Source organism: Oryza glaberrima, chromosome 3, assembly GCF_000147395.1.
Source record: "Oryza glaberrima chromosome 3, OglaRS2, whole genome shotgun sequence".
In the NCBI taxonomy this organism is placed as follows: domain Eukaryota; kingdom Viridiplantae; phylum Streptophyta; class Magnoliopsida; order Poales; family Poaceae; genus Oryza; species Oryza glaberrima.
This window is the reverse complement of record NC_068328.1, coordinates 16,892,721-16,910,715: the sequence shown is the minus strand read 5'-3', so window position 1 is coordinate 16,910,715 and position 17,995 is coordinate 16,892,721. Positions and strand designations below refer to the sequence as shown.

Sequence of the window (17,995 nt, the reverse complement as noted above, 5' to 3'; positions counted from 1 at the left end):
TAACAACTTTGATGAGGAATGGGGAGTTTTGTTTGGCTCCGCGTTCTTCAGTTTCTAGCGGGAGAAGTATACGTGGCTTGGAATCTCTGATGTGGAAGGGGGAAGGTGAATGCCATGTCACGCACTGTGGACACCCTTATAATGGATTTGTTCCACCTCTGTGTAGAAAAGTACCCCCAAAAATTGAAGAGATAAAAAGGAACACTTTCAGAGGATCGGCAATGGACATCAGAATTGAAGAGTTGGCAGCATGGCCCAAGGCCATGCCAATCAACCCCGAAAGATGGTGGTGTTTTTTTCTTGCAGTTTTTCATCACCGTCCATTCCCCTGACGTAAAGGCATTAAGGCATAAGAACACAGATCTTGAAGAAAACTAGAAGAAGGGACATCAAGAAGTCAGCTTTGCTCTCAATGGCAAACGGCAAAGTGAGAACCAGAAGGAAGAAAAAAGAATCAATAACTCAAATCTGCTCGTCATGAGAAAGGTCATGTCCTGCCGAAGCTGGTCGAGGTGGTGCGGCGTGAGCCGGTGCTGCCACCGCTGTCGCTGCGGTGCTGGCTGGCCTCACTGCCCGTGTCGCCGTCACCATCCACCCTGTAGTTCGCCATCCCAGGCCCAGCCTCGCTGTTGTCCAATGAGAGAGAGAAGGGGGAAGAGAGGGAAGAGGGAGAGGGAGAAGAGTTGGGCCGCTGACATGTGGGTTCCATGTGAGTTCCACTCGTCACATCAGCTGATACCGGCCCAATATACTGTCGAGGGAATAAAGTTGATACTTGACACAGTATTGTGAGTTGAAGGATGAGCTATTTTGATTCAGGGATGAATTTTAGACTCGACGATAAATTGAAGGACTTGAAGTGAACTTATTTCATTGGAGGGAGAGGAGACCGAAAGGAAAAAGAAAGGAAGAGGAGGGAATGGACCAGTGGGGAGAGAGAAAGGATGGCAGAGAGAGGGAAGAAGAGTTCGGTTGGATTCAGCCCAGATTAAGGGGAGGGTTTTCTATTTGGTTTTTCATTTACATAATTCCTTAAATGATATATATATATATATATATATATATATATATTACTATCTCTATTTCATATTATAAGTCACTTTGATTTTTTTTTTAAAATCAAACATCTTTAGATTTGACCAAGTTTATAGAAAAAAAATTAGTAATATCTGCAACATCAAATTAGTTTCATTAAAAGTAACATTGAATATATTTTGATAATATGTTTGTTTTGTATCGGAAATATTGTTATATTTTTCTATAAACTTAATCGGACTTATAAAATTTTGACTAGGAAAAAAAGTTTGAAATGGAGGGAGTATTAAAATTAGCAATTGAGCTCTAAAAAATCCTATAAAAATCTGGAGGTGCAATCTATTAAGGGAAATTTTATTTCCCAAAATTACTTCACTTGTAAATTAATATGTACTTTAATATAAACTGTAGAAATAATTTATTAATTCCTGAAAAAAATCAGTGTGTGACATCTATTTTATTACAAGAAAATTCACACGAATAAGCTAAACAAATAAGCCAAAAAGTAAATTGTGAATAAACACGAGGGGGACGGCGACACGATAGCAGAGTGAGAAGAGAAGGAGCAACGGTGGGGCGGCACGCGGGGATGACGGCGGCACGAGAGGAAGGAGATGTGGCGGGACGGGGCCAACCCTAGCTCCCAGACTGCTGCTCCTGGTAGAGTAGAAAGGAAGAATGGTGAAATTTTGATGGATTCAATCGGGAGGTATGTTAGGCAAATACAAGTTTTATTCATAAATTATTTTTTTGTTTGCAAATATGATGTTTGCCCTTATTCCATGAATAAGCCAAAGGATGAGACCGTAGAATTCCATGATCCTCTTACTTAAACTCCACATACGCATGCTCCATAAAAAGTGAGTACAATCTCATCAATTTTTTCATGCAGTAATATTAAAGAGATACATTGTGTCTGAGAGAAGGGGAAATGATAATATTGACAAGATATGTAAACTGAGGTGAACCCTTCAAGCCCCTTGCCATACGATTGATTGAGTATTAATTATTACATACTTAAAAAATAGATTAATATTATTTTTGAAAGTAATTTTTCTATAGAACTTTTTTGGCAAAATACGTATCGTTTAGCAATCCGGAAAACATACACGCAGCTCTTATGTGTCTCGTTCAAAGGAATGCTGCCTTAGGGTATGCTTAATTTTCATAGTCATAAGGTGTGGCCATAACTATATCTTTTTTGTCTTATACTCTCTCCGTTTCAGGTTATAAGATGTTTTGACTTTGGTCAAAATCAAACTGCTTTAAGTTTGACCAAGTTTATAGGAAAAAAAGTAATATTTTTGACCCAGATAAATTTATTATAAAAATATATTTAATTATTAATTTAATAAAACTAATTTGGTAATGCAAATATTACTATATTTGTCTATAAACTTAGTCAAACTTGAAGCAGTTTGACTTTGACCAAAGTAAAAACATCTTATAACCTAAAATGGACGGAGTATCAAAGACTACAATGTTTTAGGTCTCTTCTTAACCTTAAGCTAGAGCCCAAAAAAAATAGCTTTTCACCCTTTTAGCACAAAAGATAAAATACACACGCACATATAGAAAAGATGTAAAACAGTTTTATATTATTTATGGCTAGCTCTATGTTTAAAGTTAGCCATAGCGATATTCTCTTATGAGCTTATATCTACCAATGCATAAAGTTGGACTAGAAATACTAAGTTATTGGTAATGTCAACTTTACATGCATGTTGGAGATGCCAAATGTGACATTTCACCGAAAATGCTAGATCTTTGCGAGGATATGAATCCTCCAAATTTCTAAAATTGCAAGAAGATCTTTTATCTTATGATAGTCTGCTCAGTCTTCTTACGAAGCATATAAGTAGTAAGCTCACCCCAAAATAAGTGCTTTCTTCTCCGACTTCCCTAGAGCCTTCTAGTAGCACAGCCGAGAAGTATGGAAATAGGATACGGTAGTAATGAGACGAACCGTTTGAATAGGTGTCTAGTAGAAGTTTTTTTTAAGAGAAAAGGTCATACTACCCAGCTTATATAGAAAGCAAATGTGTCTGGTAGAAGTGCAACGACGTATGCAGCTAAAGTATCCTAATGAACGAACTATTTGAACCTGGATTCTACACGACATGATCAGATCGATCATGCACATATCATCTATATTCATTACTCCGTCCCTTAATATAAGAGATTTTGATATTTTACTCACTGTTTGACCATTCGTCTTATTAAAAAATTAGAATTATTATTTATTTTATTTGTGACTTACTTTATTATCCAAAGTACTTTAAGCACAACTTTTTGTTTTTTATATTTGCACAATTCTTTTAAATAAGACGAGTGGTCAAACAATATAAGTAAAATATCAAAATCTCTTATATTAGGAGATGGAGTACCATCTATCTTCATTCTTCATCTCTTTCGATGGAAAGACCGTGATAGGAGAGCAAACAAAAAGGACAAGAGAACGAAACGGACAGGAAGGCGAGCATGCGAGCATGCAGGGATGCAGGCACGATGCACGCGCTGGATCCAATGTGCCGATCCGACCGTTGAGCCGAGCACATTAGTAAAAACCCATGGCCCTGTCAGAACCGAACGACCACACCAGATGATCTCTCCGCACGCCGTCCTGTCAGTCGCGACCCACTCCATCGGTCCCAACCCTCTGTCTTCTTCTACCCGCGTACTACTCCAGTGTGAGAGCAGAGAGCTCTGAGCTCAGCTCATCCCCAGCTGTCTACCTACAATTGCGGTGGGTGCGGCGGCCCTCCTCCTCCCTCCCGCGCATTACAACAGCTACGCTACGGCCCCACCCAACTGCTCTTCCTACGCGCGGTCATCGTCTGCTTCTTGTTAATTCGACCGGCGGTGATGGAGTCAGCGGCGGCGTTGGCGTTGGTTCTTGCGGTGCTCCTCCTCTCCTCCACCCTCGCGGCTTCAGGTCCTTTGCCTCTACCTCTTCTTCTTTTGCTTCAAATTTCTCAAGAAATCCAACTGAATTCAATTAATCCTTCCCGCTAATTAATAACAAGGAAGAAAAGCCATGTGTTTCGCTCGAGTGTAAGGTGGCTTCTTTCATCTCATGTATGCATTAATTTCGTGTCAGATTTCTGCGTGTGCCGGTCGGAGCAGCCGACGGCGCTGCTGCAGAAGGCGATCGACTACTCGTGCGGGCAGGGGGCGGACTGCACGTCCATCCTCTCCAGCGGCGGCTGCTACAACCCAAACACCGTCGCCGCCCACTGCTCCTGGGCCGCCAACAGCTACTTCCAGAAGTTCAGGGCCTCCGGCGCCACCTGCGACTTCGGCGGCGCCGCCACCCTCTCCTCCTCCGACCCCAGTACGTAGTCCCTCCCTCCCTCTCCCACCTCAAGTTAAAGATTTCTTCACCAAACAACCTGCTGGATTTCTGAGTCTTGCAGCTGATGCATTTGCTACTCTATTGTGCTATTTTTTCTTAATTTGAGTTGGTTTCTCATGCATCATGTTGCCTTGCTTGTTGCTCTCTCTGCTTGCAGGTTTCTCTGGATGCACTTTCCCTTCCAGTGCCAGGTAACATGATGAATCTCTTTGCTCCTCCTGCATTAAGTTGTGGCATACTCTTTATTTTACCATTTTAGTTTGTAATTAGCTATTAGTACTACCACGGAATACGGTCAAATTATTCTGGAAGATTAGTCAAATGTAGTACACCTGCTGAATCAGCATCTTGGAACCATTGATTTATCATGCTCCATCCACCGACACCAGTAAATTAAACTAGTACTAATAGCGAAATGCAATATACTACTATAATAATATTCTTTGCAGCTCGATTAGTCTAGATCAACTTGATGTGATAACCTACCCTCGCACTAATTACTTCAAAGATTTACTGACAAGTTTGTTGCAATGTCTGAACTGGAGTGATGTTCCTGTGTCTTTCCTTTGAAGAATCTGGCTTCCATCTTTCTTTTCCCAACCGATTTGAAACCGAGAGCTACTAGCATGCTTTTCTCTGGACAAAGTAACACAAACTTTCTACACATCCAACTTTTATCCAACCGATCTGAAATGCCTGACAATTTGTCTCCTAGTTTTGTCAGGTATTCAGAGAAGAGATTGATACAGTATTATTTTCCATAAGGCTGATTATTGCTGCCGTCTTAACTCTTACTTAACAAAAAGTTGGACAGCCTTTCTCGCATGTGCGTCATGTGTGAAGGACATAACTGACAGAACGATGAGCCTGATTTGCATTAGAAATGCACTTTGCAGCTTACAATAATGAGATGACAGGCTTTCCAAAGTGATCCCTATCCAGTCTTGGACAACCGAATTCATAATTTTCACTCGATTAGCATGTTAACAAATCAAGCCATCAGCAATCTTCTGACTGAATTATGCACTGTTGACTGCATTCTCTTCAGTCAGTGTAACTCGAAGCAGGAGCATGATGATCTAAAGCTCTTTATTCCACCTTTGTTCATGCAGTGCTGCTGGGACAACTGGCTTGAGCCCTGGAGTCGGCACCGGCACCGGCACCTTGAGCCCCGGAGGCGGCACCGGAACCGGCACCAATGGCACCGGGATGGGGAGCGCCCTGAGCCCGCCGGGCACGAGCAACTTCGACGGCGCGGCCGCGGCGGCCGGCTTGCTCCCTAGGGCTGAGTCGGCCATCTTCTTCACCGTCCTCCTCCTCTCGTTCTTGGCATTGCCATGAAGTGATCTCTCTCTCACTCTCCCTGTGATGGTAGAAGAAAGCAGCAGTAGATCAAACTCCTCTTTGTATTTTACTATTTTTCAGTATAGTTGATGTCTGATCTACCAAAAGGGAAAAAAATATATGAAAAGTTTGATTGGTTGGAGAGAAGAGAATCCAAATTGATCCATCTGCCCACTAGCACTAGGGATTGCTGCTAGCTGCTGTTCTCGTTGCTTAGTGTTGTGATGGTGTGAGAGTATAACTTTTTGGTTGAAGTATACTATACTATACCTTTTTATGGCTCATACTGCAGGCTGCTGGTGCATATGGTTTGGTAGGATGTCTGTCTCTTTCCTACAAGGTCTCTTGTATTTCTTGTTGGTTTTCTTTTCTACAAAGTTCTTCCAAATCTAGAGCAAGATAGATGGTGGGGTTTGATTTATGATTGTTCTCTTTGAGAGAGATGAGAGAGAACTTTGGTTTAGGATTGGTAGGGTGAGGATGATGTTGGGTCCCTATCAGGGTCAGGGTGTTTTATTCTTGCATTGTGGACGGTGGTGAGTGATTGCTTGTGCCATTTATATTCCCAACGAAATCATTAATTTTTTTTAAGGACTTTAGACCCACATGATATGGGTCATCGATCATCCGCCGCCGCTGCATGCAATTAGCGGTGAGGTGAGGAACATACCCGGTGGGCGCCGAAAATGCCTCGGCGATTTTGTCTTGATTGAGTGATGCGATTTGGTAAGTGGCACATCTCACAGCACCGGCACACATCTCTAACGTACGTTCTGCGGTCCTCTTCTCGCTTTGCTCTTTGTCCTGTGGACGAAACCGTGTGGCTTCACAGGGGATTGGGATTCGGTGACATTCCCGTGACATTCTCGATGACATCGAGAAGTAAGGGGCAATTGTATTTTCCCTAAGAGTAAACTCGGACACCACCATTAACATCATTTAAAACAAAATAGTACAGATATATGATAGAGAGCAATCACACAGGGAAAAGATTGACTGAAATTAAGTGAAAAATGCAGCCTCATAAGTTTAGTAATCCCATTGCTAACCTTCCAGAAAATTCATCCCTAATCAAATCTTAGGCCACTAGATGTGCTTCTCGATTTATGCTTCAGGCCTTTCTCCTCTAGCTCCACCAGATGTGCTTCTCGATTCGTGCTCCAGACCCTTCTCCTCTAGCTCCGGTGACCTATTCTTCTTCTCCGGTACCAATGACACCCCGAAACACCGATGGAGGAGCTACAAATTAGGGTCCCGGGTTACGGCAGGGGTGAGAGACGAGTTTGAGGAAGGGGAAAGAAAGGGGAGATTGTCGACCTTAGAGGAATGGCCATAGGAGGTGGCGAACCGGCGGTGGGCAATAGAACGGGTGGGCTACGATGTAGCGACGACACCACTTAGGCTGCGTTCGTTTGTGCCGGTTGGGAGTACATCTCTCCGGCATGAAAAACGGAACAGCTTATTATCGCATAATTAATTAAGTATTAGTTAAAATTAACTTGAAAAAGGATGAATATAATTTTTTAAGCAACTTTCCTGTATATTTTTTTTAAAAAAAACACACCGTTTAGTAGTTTAAAAAGCGTGCGCACGGAAACCAGGGAGAGGTTGGGAACACAAGCTACTGAAGCAGGATGGGAGTGACTAGTGGCCTAGTGCTATTGGCAAGGGTAAAGTGGAGCGTCGAGTTAGGAGGTGGTGACCGATGACGATGGATCAGGCAGTAAAGAACCGTTAAAGATGGGGTAGAAGAAAGGGACGGTTTGCAGAGGCACCTCGCCTCCGCTAGCCAGGGGGATGGTGGCCAGCCAGGGGGCCTCGCCAATGCCGTTAACATTTTTTGGCCAGCCGGTGAGGTCGGGCAGTAGTGCGTTGGAGTAGTGGCGGTGAAGGTGCGTTGACGAGAGGTATTGAGGAGGCGTTCAGTGTGAGTGCATGGTAATGAGGGAAAATGAAGAGCTGAGGAAAAAAAAAAGGAGGAAGGGATTATGGTTTGTATATTTGTATGAATGTCAAAGCGATTCAACCGTTCAAGAAGTGTAGAATTTTAAGGGGTGCTTTATGTCAACTATGTAATAGACAGTAAATTTTCTTTTAAGTCTAATCGCTTAATTTTGTTGCAACATAATAAAGCTAGCAAATCCAGGACACAACTTTAATTTCATGACGGAGAAAATCACACGAAACTATAAACATATACGGGATTACAAATGTGGGATAAAGTACGGTCTGGATTTCCCAAGAACAGATCGAGGATTTTCTTGATACTGCTCTCGAAGTTCTACATGAAAAGTATCACAAGTGATCCATAAGCATATATTAGACAGGCATATTTTTAAAGAATATCTACGTTTTCATGCACTATGTCATATGGGAAGCCTGTATTTATAATGTATATTAGTTTCAGTACGGGCAAGCCAAGAATATTGTGCAGGTATAGTCCAGTTTCATGAAATTAATGGAGCAAAGTATTTCTTTTAGTTGCGCCAATAAATAAATGCATGCAACCTTAATATATTTTTTTATTGCCTAATCGAGTCAAGCAGAACAATATACTGATATGCCTGCAGAAGACGTTGCTTAGTATTAATCTCTTGCCTATCACATTAAGTAGAAAATGACCGTTTGCGCTTCTGAACATCAAACTCAACATCAACGAGGCCGGTTATACCAGCTTTGATCTTCTGTCCTGGTCGTACTGGGCCTACACCCTCAGGAGTACCTGCAGAGGAATTCATCAATAACCCCCACAATCACAACTCTATTGCACAACAAACTGTTCTCCAAAAATGTGATTTACCGGTCAGTATAACATCACCCTCCATTAATGTCATGATGGAACTGATATAACTGATTAGAGATGGTATCTTAAATATCATATCACTTGTAGATCCCTTCTGCCTAAGTTCATCATCAACCTGGACAAGATTTCTCTATGCTTGTTAATAATTTTGTGTACTTTCTACCTCTTAGGGGGCAAATGGATAGATTCACTACATGTCTACGAATTGGTATAGTTTACCTTTAGCCAGAGCTCTAGATCATTAGGATTAGCGACAGCTGATTTTGGAATCTGTTCAATAGAGCAAGAATCATCAAGGAAAGTCAAATGCATTGGATGCGGCAATGGAATTATGCATTTCATATTCAGTAGAATGACATGGGAAGCATTCAAAGAATACAATCCACGACCAACAAAAGGATTGCTTACCACTGCACTAATTGGAGTGAAGGTGTCCTGTGCTTTACACAAAGTCCAAGGAAGACCTGCAGACTGCAGAGTACATTGGTTTCTAAGTATAAAAAAGAAGTGCAAGACTGAAGTATTATCTTAGAGTATCTCCAACAGCCTCTCTACTCAGAGCCTATTTGGGAAACAGGGACTTATTCCAAGTCACTATCACATCGGATGTTTGGACACTAATTTAGAGTATTAAACATACACTAATTACAAAACTCATTACATAACCTTGGACTAATTCGCGAGACGATTCTTTTGAGTCTAATTACTGTTGCAAATAAAACGTGCCTTGGTTAGTTAAGTTAGTTAGTCAGTTATTTCTGCATTTGTTTGATTCAGTCATGCATGAGCTTGCCGATATCTGTGGCAGTCGTGCTTCAGTTGAGGGTCGCGAGAATAGCTCGTTGAGCCCGCGTCGTGCGCTGAGAGCGTGACGCACGTTGAGCAGCTATGGGGATGGATGCAGCAAATTGCCAGCGTGAGAAGCGGTCCTGGTGGTTTTGATTTCGTTGTAATCCCGTTTGTTATATAAAGGAGTAAATCAGAAAAGCAGCAAGCTGTTGCCCTTCGCCAAAATTCCTCTTCTTCCTCTGTTTCTTGTGTTGGCCAGATCAGCTACAGTGCGTGTGTAAGGTGCTCGTCCAGGATCCTCACGATCCTTGGGTTCCCTGACAATTGGTATCAGAGCGAGGTTTAGGAAGTGGACTCGTGATCGTGCATTAGAGGGAGTTCTGATGCTGCGACGTCGTTCGTCTTCGCCGATTGCGTGCTCTCCTCTCGACTCCGGCGGCCGCGCTTCGGGCAGCGGCGGGGGTGACAACAGGCTGGTTATACACCGCGTGGTGAAGGATGGAGGCGACCCGGTGAACTATCCGCTGCTGACAAAAACCAATTACAACGATTGGGCACTACTGATGAAGATCAAGCTGCAGGCTCGCAACCTGTGGGCGGCTGTTGAGCCGGATGGCATGGAGGTGGTGTTTCACGAAGATCGGATGGCACTCGACGCCATCTGCAGCGCGGTTCCGCCCGAGATGATCGGGACCGGACCAAAGCGTCGGCTAGGGCGGCGTGCGACGGCATCAAGACGATGCGCGTCGGCAACGACCGCATTCGCAAGGCGAGCGCGCAGAAGGTGCGCGCGGAGTACGAATGGCTAGCGTTCCGCGCCGATGAGACCGTAGAGGACTTCGCTCTACGTCTGACCACCATCACGAACCAGCTCTCCACCTTGGCGATCCTAAGCCCGCGGACAAGGTGGTGGAGAAGTATCTTCGTGTTGCACGTCCCAGGTTCAACCAGCTCGTTCTTTCAATTGAAACTCTTCTCGACATTTCAACCTTGTCACTTGAGGAGGTCACCGGGAGGTTGAAGGCGGCGGAGGACTCGGGCCAGATGTCGTCGAACACCTCCGGGACACTGTACTTGACGGAGGCCGAGTGGGAGGAGCGCTGGAAGAAGAAGGATCTGGAGGCGAAACGTGGCGACAGCGGCAGCCCGTCGAGTCGCGGCAAGCGCCGTGGCGGAAAGGGGCGCAACGGTGGCAGCAGGGCCGGGAGCTCGGAGTCTGGCAACTCTAGGCCGGCTCGCAAAGATGACAAGTGCCGAAGCTGCGGCAAACTTGGGCACTAGGCAAAAGACTGCCGAAGCAAAACCAAACGTGATGAGCAGGCGCATGTCGCCCAGGAGGAGGAAGACGAGCTGACTCTTATGCTGTTCACCGGTGGCTGCGTCGACGACGTCGTCGCGCCGACAGCAGAACACGCCGCGCCCACGCTGCTCCATGCTGAGGAGGTAGAACTGGTGGAGAAGAAGGTGTTTGCGACGCTAGATGATGCTGCGGATCATGATCCCGGGCGCTGGATCATGGACTCCGGCGCCTCCAACCATATGAAAGGGAGCAAGATGGCGTTCGCCGACCTTGACACGAAAATCACTGGCAACGTTCGACTCGGCGACGGGTCCGTTGTCCAGATCGAGGGCCGCGGCACAGTCCTGTTTGCCTGCAAGAATGGTGAGCACCGCACTCTGACAAACACGTACTATCTCCCTCGTCTTGCAGCCAACATCATTAGCATTGGATAACTGGATGAGACCGGCTTCAAAGTGCTGGCGGAGGATGGCATTATGCGGGTCTGGGACGAGCAGCGGCGACTGCTTGCCAAGATCCCCCGCACCCCTGGACGTCTCTACGAGCTCGACATCACGCTCGCACGGCCAGTCTGCCTGACTGCGCATGCCGGGGACGACGCCTGGCGGTGGCATGCGCGCTTCGGGCACGTAAACTTCACAGCACTGCACAAGATGGGACGCGAGCAGCTAGTGTGGGATGCCACTTATTAAACATGTGGAGCAGGTCTGTGAGGCTTGCTTGGCGGGAAAGCATCGCCGGAACCCGTTCCCGCAGCACACCAAGCATCGCCACAGTGAGCCGCTCGCGCTCCTGCACGGCGACCTCTGCGGGCCAATTTCTCCACCGACTCCTAGCGGCAACCGCTACTTCCTCCTCCTCCTCCTCGACGACTACAGCCATTTTATGTGGGTGGCCTTGCTACCCAGCAAGGACGGGGCGCCGGCGGCAATCCGCCGGATTCAGGCGGCGGCGGAACGCAAGAGCGGGCACAAGCTTCGCACTCTCCGCACAGATCGGGGGGGGGGGAGAATTCACCATCGGACATTTTTAGGAGTACTGTGCCGATCTGGGTGTTCGACGCGAGCTCACTGTGCCCTACTCTCCCCAACAGAACGGCGTCGTCGAGCGTCGCAACCAATCCGTCGTCGGCACGGCGAGGAGCATGCTCAAAGCGAAGCATCTGACGGGTATGTTTTAGGGGGAGGCCATTACTACTGCTGTTTACACGTTGAACAGGGTCTCGTCGAAGAGCGTGGAGGGCAAGACCCCCTACGAGCTCTGGAATGGTTGCACGCCGGCCGTTCACCACCTCCGTACATTCGGCTGTGTTGCTCACGTCAAGGTGGCTACCCCGGCGCTCAAAAAGATGGACGATCGCAGTCGGCCGATGATTTTCGTTGGCTACGAACCAGGCTCGAAGGCGTACAGGGCCTATGATCCGGCGGCACGGCGCGTCCACGTTTCGCGTGACATCGTGTTCGACGAGGCGGCTGAATGGAGCTGGCGCGACAAGCACGATGGCGCCGACACCGACTTCGTCATCGACTATACGTCGGTGTTCCACAATGCCACGATGCCGGTGGGACGTTCAGCTTCGGGGGAGCTGGCCTCACCGGGTGCGGGGCCATCATCGCCATCTGCCCCAAGTCCGGCGTCACCAGGTCGAAAACCTTCGGTGCGCAGTGTCGCATCGGAGGTAGAGTTCGTGTCGCCACCAGCCAATGCCGAGGATGATCTCGACGCCGACCACGATGACGCCCCGCTTCATTTTCGGAGCTTGGAGAACGTGCTGGGTCCGGCCATGACGTCGGGGCTAGCAACTCGCGACGTGCAGGAGGAGTTGTTGATGGTCAGTGGTGAGGAACCGACATCGTTCGCTTAGGCTGAGCGCGAGGAGGCCTGGCGACTCGCCATGCTTGATGAAATAGCCTCCATCGAAGAAAATCGCACATGGCGGCTCGTCGACCTACCGGCTGGGCATCGGCCGATTGGGCGTCGTTGTCAAGCACAAGGCGCGCCTGGTTGCAAAGGGCTATGTCCAACGCGCCGGGGTAGACATTGATGAGGTATTTGCTCCAGTTGCTCGTCTTGACTTGGTTCGATTGCCTCTTGCACTCGCTGCACAGGAGGGATGGATGGTGCACCACATGGATGTGAAGTTGGCTTTCCTCAATGGGGAGCTTGCTGAAGAAGTGTACGTCGTCCAACCGCCAGGCTTTGAGGTGGAAGGAGAAGAGAACAAGGTGTACAGGCTCGACAAGGCGTTGTACGGGCTACGCCAAGCCCCGCGAGCATGGAACATCAAGCTCGACGCCACGTCGAAAAAGATCGGCTTTGAGTAGAGTCCGCTCGAGCACGGTCTGTACGAGCGTGGCACTGGCGGCGGGAGGCTGCTGGTGGGAGTATATGTCGATGATCTGGTGATTGTCGGTGGTAATGAGGACACCATCACAGATTTCAAGAGGCAGATGATGGAGGAGTTCAAGATGAGCGATCTCGGTTCTCTGAGTTTTTACTTGGGGATCGAGGTGCATCAAGAATCCGGAGTGATCACCTTGAATCAGGCGGCGTATGCATCGCGAATTGTTGAGAAAGCCGGGCTTGTGGGCTGCAACACATGTGCCACACCCATGGAGCCTCGGCTGAAATTGAGCAAGGACAGCAAGGCGCCATTGGTTGATGCTACTGAATATAGAAGTCTGGTGGGCAGCCTGCGCTACCTGGTGAATACCATGCCTGATCTTGCCTTCGCCGTTGGTTATGTGAGTCGTTTCATGGAGAGGATTGTTCGGTATGTGGCCGGGACAATTCACTATGGTTGCTGCTACATCAAGGGGGGAGAAAGGAGGCTACATGGCTACAGCGACAGCGACATGGCAGGGGATGTTGATACCCGCAAGAGCACTACGGGGATTCTGTTCTTCCTCGGCAACAACCTTGTCAGTTGGCAGTCCCAGAAGCAACGTGTTGTGGCGCTCTCCTCGTGTGAATCGGAGTACATTGCAGCTGCATCAGCTGCATGTCAGGGCATTTGGCTTGCCCGACTGCTTGGCGATCTCAGGAGTGCCGCGCCTGAGGTTGTTGAGCTGAGGGTGGATAACCAGTCCGCTCTTGCCCTAATGAAGAACCCTGTTTTCCATGACCGAAGTAAGCACATTCAGACAAAGTTTCATTTCATCCGTGAGGCTGTGGAGAATGGGGAAATCCAACCGGAATTTATCAACACCGGAGGGCAACTCGCTAACATCCTGACAAAGGCGCTACCACGAATCAAATTCCAGGAAATGCGAGGGAAGGTTGGTATGGTTTCTGTCACTGAGGGACATCAGTCTTAGGGGGAGTTTTGTTGGAAATAAAACGTGTGTGCCTTGGTTAGTTAAGTTAGTTAGTCAGTTATTTCTGCATTTGTTTGATTCAGTCATGCATGAGCTTGCTGATATCTGTGGCAGTCGTGCTTCAGTTGAGGGTCGCGAGAATAGCTCGTTGAGCCCGCGTCGTGCGCCGAGAGCGTGACGCACGTTAAGCAGCTGTGACGAATTGCCAGCGTGAGAAGCGGTCCTAGTGGTTTTGATTTCGTTGTAATCCCGTTTGTTATATAAGGGAGTAAATCAGAAAAGCAGCAAGCTGTTGCGCTGCGCCAAAATTCCACTGCTTCCTCTGTTTCTTATGTTTGCCAGATCAGCAACAGTGCGTGCGTAAGGTGCTCGTCCAGGATCCTCACGATCTTTGGGTTTCCTAACAATTACGCCATGATTTGACAATGTGATGCTACAGTAAACTTTTCATAATTATGGATTAATTAGGCTTAAAAAATTCGTCTCGCTGATTAGCTCTTATTTATGAAATTAGTTTTTTTATTAGTCTATGTTTAATACTCCAAATTAGCGTCCAAACATCCGATATGACATGGACTAAAAAGTTTTAGCCCCATCTAAACACCCCCTCAGCTCTCCAAGTTAAAAATTTGGCAAATGAACCAAAAATACTCCTCCAACAGACTCTCCATTCAACTCTCCAAGCCAAATGCCTCTCCATCCAAGCCCACCCACTGGCCAATATTGGCCAGCCTCCTAGGCTGGCTATCCCCTCTCCAGCTCTCCTCTACCCGTGAGCTTCTCCTCTCCCTCTAGCTCTGCTCCGTTTCGAATGGTCGTCGTCGAGGTCATCATCGCGAGCAGGCTGCCGCCACCGTCGCTAGCCACCGCTGCCACGTCATTGTCGCGCCCGGCCACCGCCGCCCTGTCCTCGCCGCGCACCGCCACCGCCGCCCCACCGTTGCCGCGCAAGCCACCGCCGCCCCGTCGCCATGCAAGCCACCGCCGCCCCCTCCTCGCCGCGCACGGCCACCGCCGCCCCGCAGTCGCCGCGCGCGGCCACCGCCGCCCCGTTGTCGCCTCCCTTGGCCACCACCGCCCCGTCGTCGCCGCACCCAGCCACCGCCGCCCCGTCGTCGCCGCGGACGGCCACCCCTGCCGCTACCGCAAGCAAAAGGGGATTGGGGAAGTGGGGAAGCACGACAATGAGGAAGAAAGTGGTATAAAGGCTGACATATGGGTTCCGCTGTTATAGACTCAGAATAGAGATGATAAATGGAGAGGCTGTTGGAGTAAACAACGAATTTGACTTGCTAAATTGAATGGAGAGTTGGCTAAATAGACATTTGGAGGGTGGGATTTGGAGAGACTGTTGGAGATGCTCTTACATTAAGAAAATGTGATTGATTCATAGAAGTATCAAGGATACAACTGCCAATTAGTTACCATAAAGTTTTCACAAAAATAGTTCCAAAAAACATTCTGGTATATTTGATCAAACAAGATTGTAATAACCAAATTCAAAAGGAAAAAAATAGTTGTTCTAGGAGCTTATACAATTAGTTGATATGATTGCATGAACATAATAAAGAAGCAGCCACTGAGATTATAGTGTGCAGTTTGTTGCTGAATTTATTTTATTAATTTGAATGCTGCTCTTATCTATCCTTTGAAACCACCGGGGATGATAGATGGCAATAAAGCGACAATAATGATACACATATAACAAAGACCAAAGAAAACCAGGGCAGCTAGTGCACACCTTAGCAGCAGATTGAAATTCTCTTGCTGTCATGTCCAAAGCAAGCGCATAACCTAGGAAATCGAAAGATATACCACTAATTATAATGTACTTTGTCACTGAAAGGGGAAACAGAAAACCAGTAGCTTTTTGTTGACTCGTAGAACCCACATTAACAAATACTAGCAGTAAAAGAAAGAGTAGTGGTGAACAATCTGCTACTTTAGTGTAGCATAATTTGGTATTGAACCAAACAATAATAAGATCACATTTCACCACCATGAATAGCAACCAACAGTAAAAGAAAATGTGACGATGTTAATGAATACTCCTCACTAATAAGATACTACTTCCGTCCCAAAATAAGTGTAATTTTGCACTATTCACCTCCAACGTTTGACCATTCGTTTTATTTGAAATTTTTTTATGATTACTATTTTTATTGTTATTAGATGATAAAACATGAATAGTACTTTATGTGTGACTAACTTTTTTAAATTTTTTCATAAATTTTTCAAATAAGACGAACGGTCAAACGTTGGACACAGATTTCTATGGCTGCACTTATTTCAGTACTTTCATGTGCCTGGTCATGCCAAAACTGGCATGAAACAAGTACTAGATGGCTAAGAGCTTAAAATTACATGTTTGAATCTTTCTACCAAGCTTGTCAAATGTATATGGACAAAGTTTACTGGAATCGCCGAAAGAGTGAAAGTTATGTCCTCTAGTTGTCCACTTCCTGTCTAAGTCTCCAAGACTTGCTCAAATAGTTCCGAATGGTAACTCCAAGGTTCTACCTAGTTTTCACAGAACAAAAGCATATTGGCATGCCCTATTCGAATTTTCCGGTGGGCAATATATTTTGATTTATTTACCGGTTTTCTTTTTTCCCATGATCAGGGATATAGATGTATGGCAACTCACACGACTAATCAACTGAAAGGATGCTGCCAGTTTAGGTCCATTTTATCACAGCACATCATATATTATTAAGATAATTACCTCCGACGAAGTCCATGGCAGATGCCTCGGGGACATCGCGCGCGCGCTGGGACAAAACGACGGCGAGCTCGACCTCGTGGTGCAGCGACTCGACCGGCCCCGGCACTTCGATGGCGGCGCCGGCGACGCCCGCGTGGAGGAACGACGAGGTGGGCTTCAGGAACAGCAGCGGCTCCTGCAACCAGACGCAGCCCACGGAAACCACCGACGCCACGCCGGATCAGGCACCCCGCGCCGCGGGAAGAAGGCGACGGGAGAACCCACCGCCAGTGGTGGTTCGGAATCGGAGATCGAGTGCTGTACCTTGGGGACGGGGTTCCCGAGCTCCTTGGCGTGGGCGACGTAGTTGCGGCCGACCCCGACGATCTTCGTGCTGGCCGCCAGGAGCCTCTGCACCGCCGCCGCCGCGATCACTAATTAATATACACAATAATACAGTCATGGATTGGTTGTTAGACAGAATGATGACGAGCTAAAAGTATTGTAAAAAATGTTTAGTAATGTATGACCACATTCCTTCACTGTTTCTGCCAAAGAGAGTAGAAAGTTCAGTTATATCGTTGAGCTAATTTCTCAACCACCTACTTATGTTTTAGGATCCCAGCACTGTACAAATAATTTGAGATCACAGTACTATACTCCCTCAGTCGTAAAATTAACATAAAGGATTTTAGTTGGATGAGACACATTCTAATATCACGAATCTGAACAAAGATCATATCCAAATTTATATATGTCTTATCTAACCAAAATCTCTCGAAGCAAAAGAGCACATTGCTTGTGTTGCTGTCAAAATCCTCCAGCTGCCTCATGGGCTCATGGCGGTCCTCAGGAAAAAAATAATAATTTGAAGAAATAAAATGATATTGTGTCCCTATAACTTCTTAAATTTGTAGTTGGCTTGCTAGCTAAACAAGTATAGATCGAACGAACCGAAACATGCGAGAAAACTAACGCCGCCATTGCCGCCGGAGGAGAGCTGCGAGCTGCGGCGCGGGGATGCCTCGATCGATGACTCCAGCGCGTAGTCAAGTGACAAAATATAAGGCCCTGGTAACAAGATCGGCCCACTAACGGCCCATAATACTAAAACCGACATATCATGGCCCATAAGACAGACACCCTTGCCTTCCTGTGTTTTTCTCACAGGAATGAAGTAATCATGCATGCACGTACAACGCACGTAGCAGCATGATGAATTAGAAAAAAACATTGCCTGTAATCAAACATATTATTTTCTTATATTAGAAATCTGACATCAATTTGCGGAAGCAATTCTACTTCCAAGAGGTAAATAAGTAAGGTGGCGTACTCGGTCTATGCGCTT

General features: G+C 46.7%; 2 protein-coding genes and 1 non-coding gene across 3 annotated transcripts; 1 reads left to right on the top strand and 2 right to left on the bottom strand.

Annotated features, from left to right (window-relative positions):
• Positions 1-223: 223 nt before the first annotated feature.
• On the bottom strand, positions 224-322 carry LOC127769145 (small nucleolar RNA SNORD96 family). Its single transcript, XR_008016712.1, has one exon. It is a non-coding gene; the product is annotated as a small nucleolar RNA SNORD96 family (small nucleolar RNA).
• A 3,314-nt stretch (positions 323-3,636) lies between these two features.
• On the top strand, positions 3,637-6,038 carry LOC127765637 (PLASMODESMATA CALLOSE-BINDING PROTEIN 3-like). The gene is made up of 4 exons (XM_052290579.1): positions 3,637-3,970; positions 4,136-4,369; positions 4,548-4,581; positions 5,503-6,038. Exons 1-4 carry the CDS (start codon positions 3,901-3,903, stop codon positions 5,729-5,731), a joined length of 567 nt encoding a protein of 188 aa, XP_052146539.1. The 5' UTR covers positions 3,637-3,900; the 3' UTR covers positions 5,732-6,038.
• Positions 6,039-8,314: 2,276 nt separating this feature from the next.
• On the bottom strand, positions 8,315-17,480 carry LOC127766285 (probable acylpyruvase FAHD1, mitochondrial). The gene is made up of 8 exons (XM_052291371.1): positions 17,447-17,480; positions 16,972-17,081; positions 16,669-16,843; positions 15,685-15,737; positions 8,946-9,008; positions 8,757-8,807; positions 8,535-8,652; positions 8,315-8,456 (listed from the first exon to the last, which is right to left on the bottom strand). Exons 1-8 carry the CDS (start codon positions 17,478-17,480, stop codon positions 8,341-8,343), a joined length of 720 nt encoding a protein of 239 aa, XP_052147331.1. The 3' UTR covers positions 8,315-8,340.
• Between the last annotated feature and the right edge of the window lie 515 nt (positions 17,481-17,995).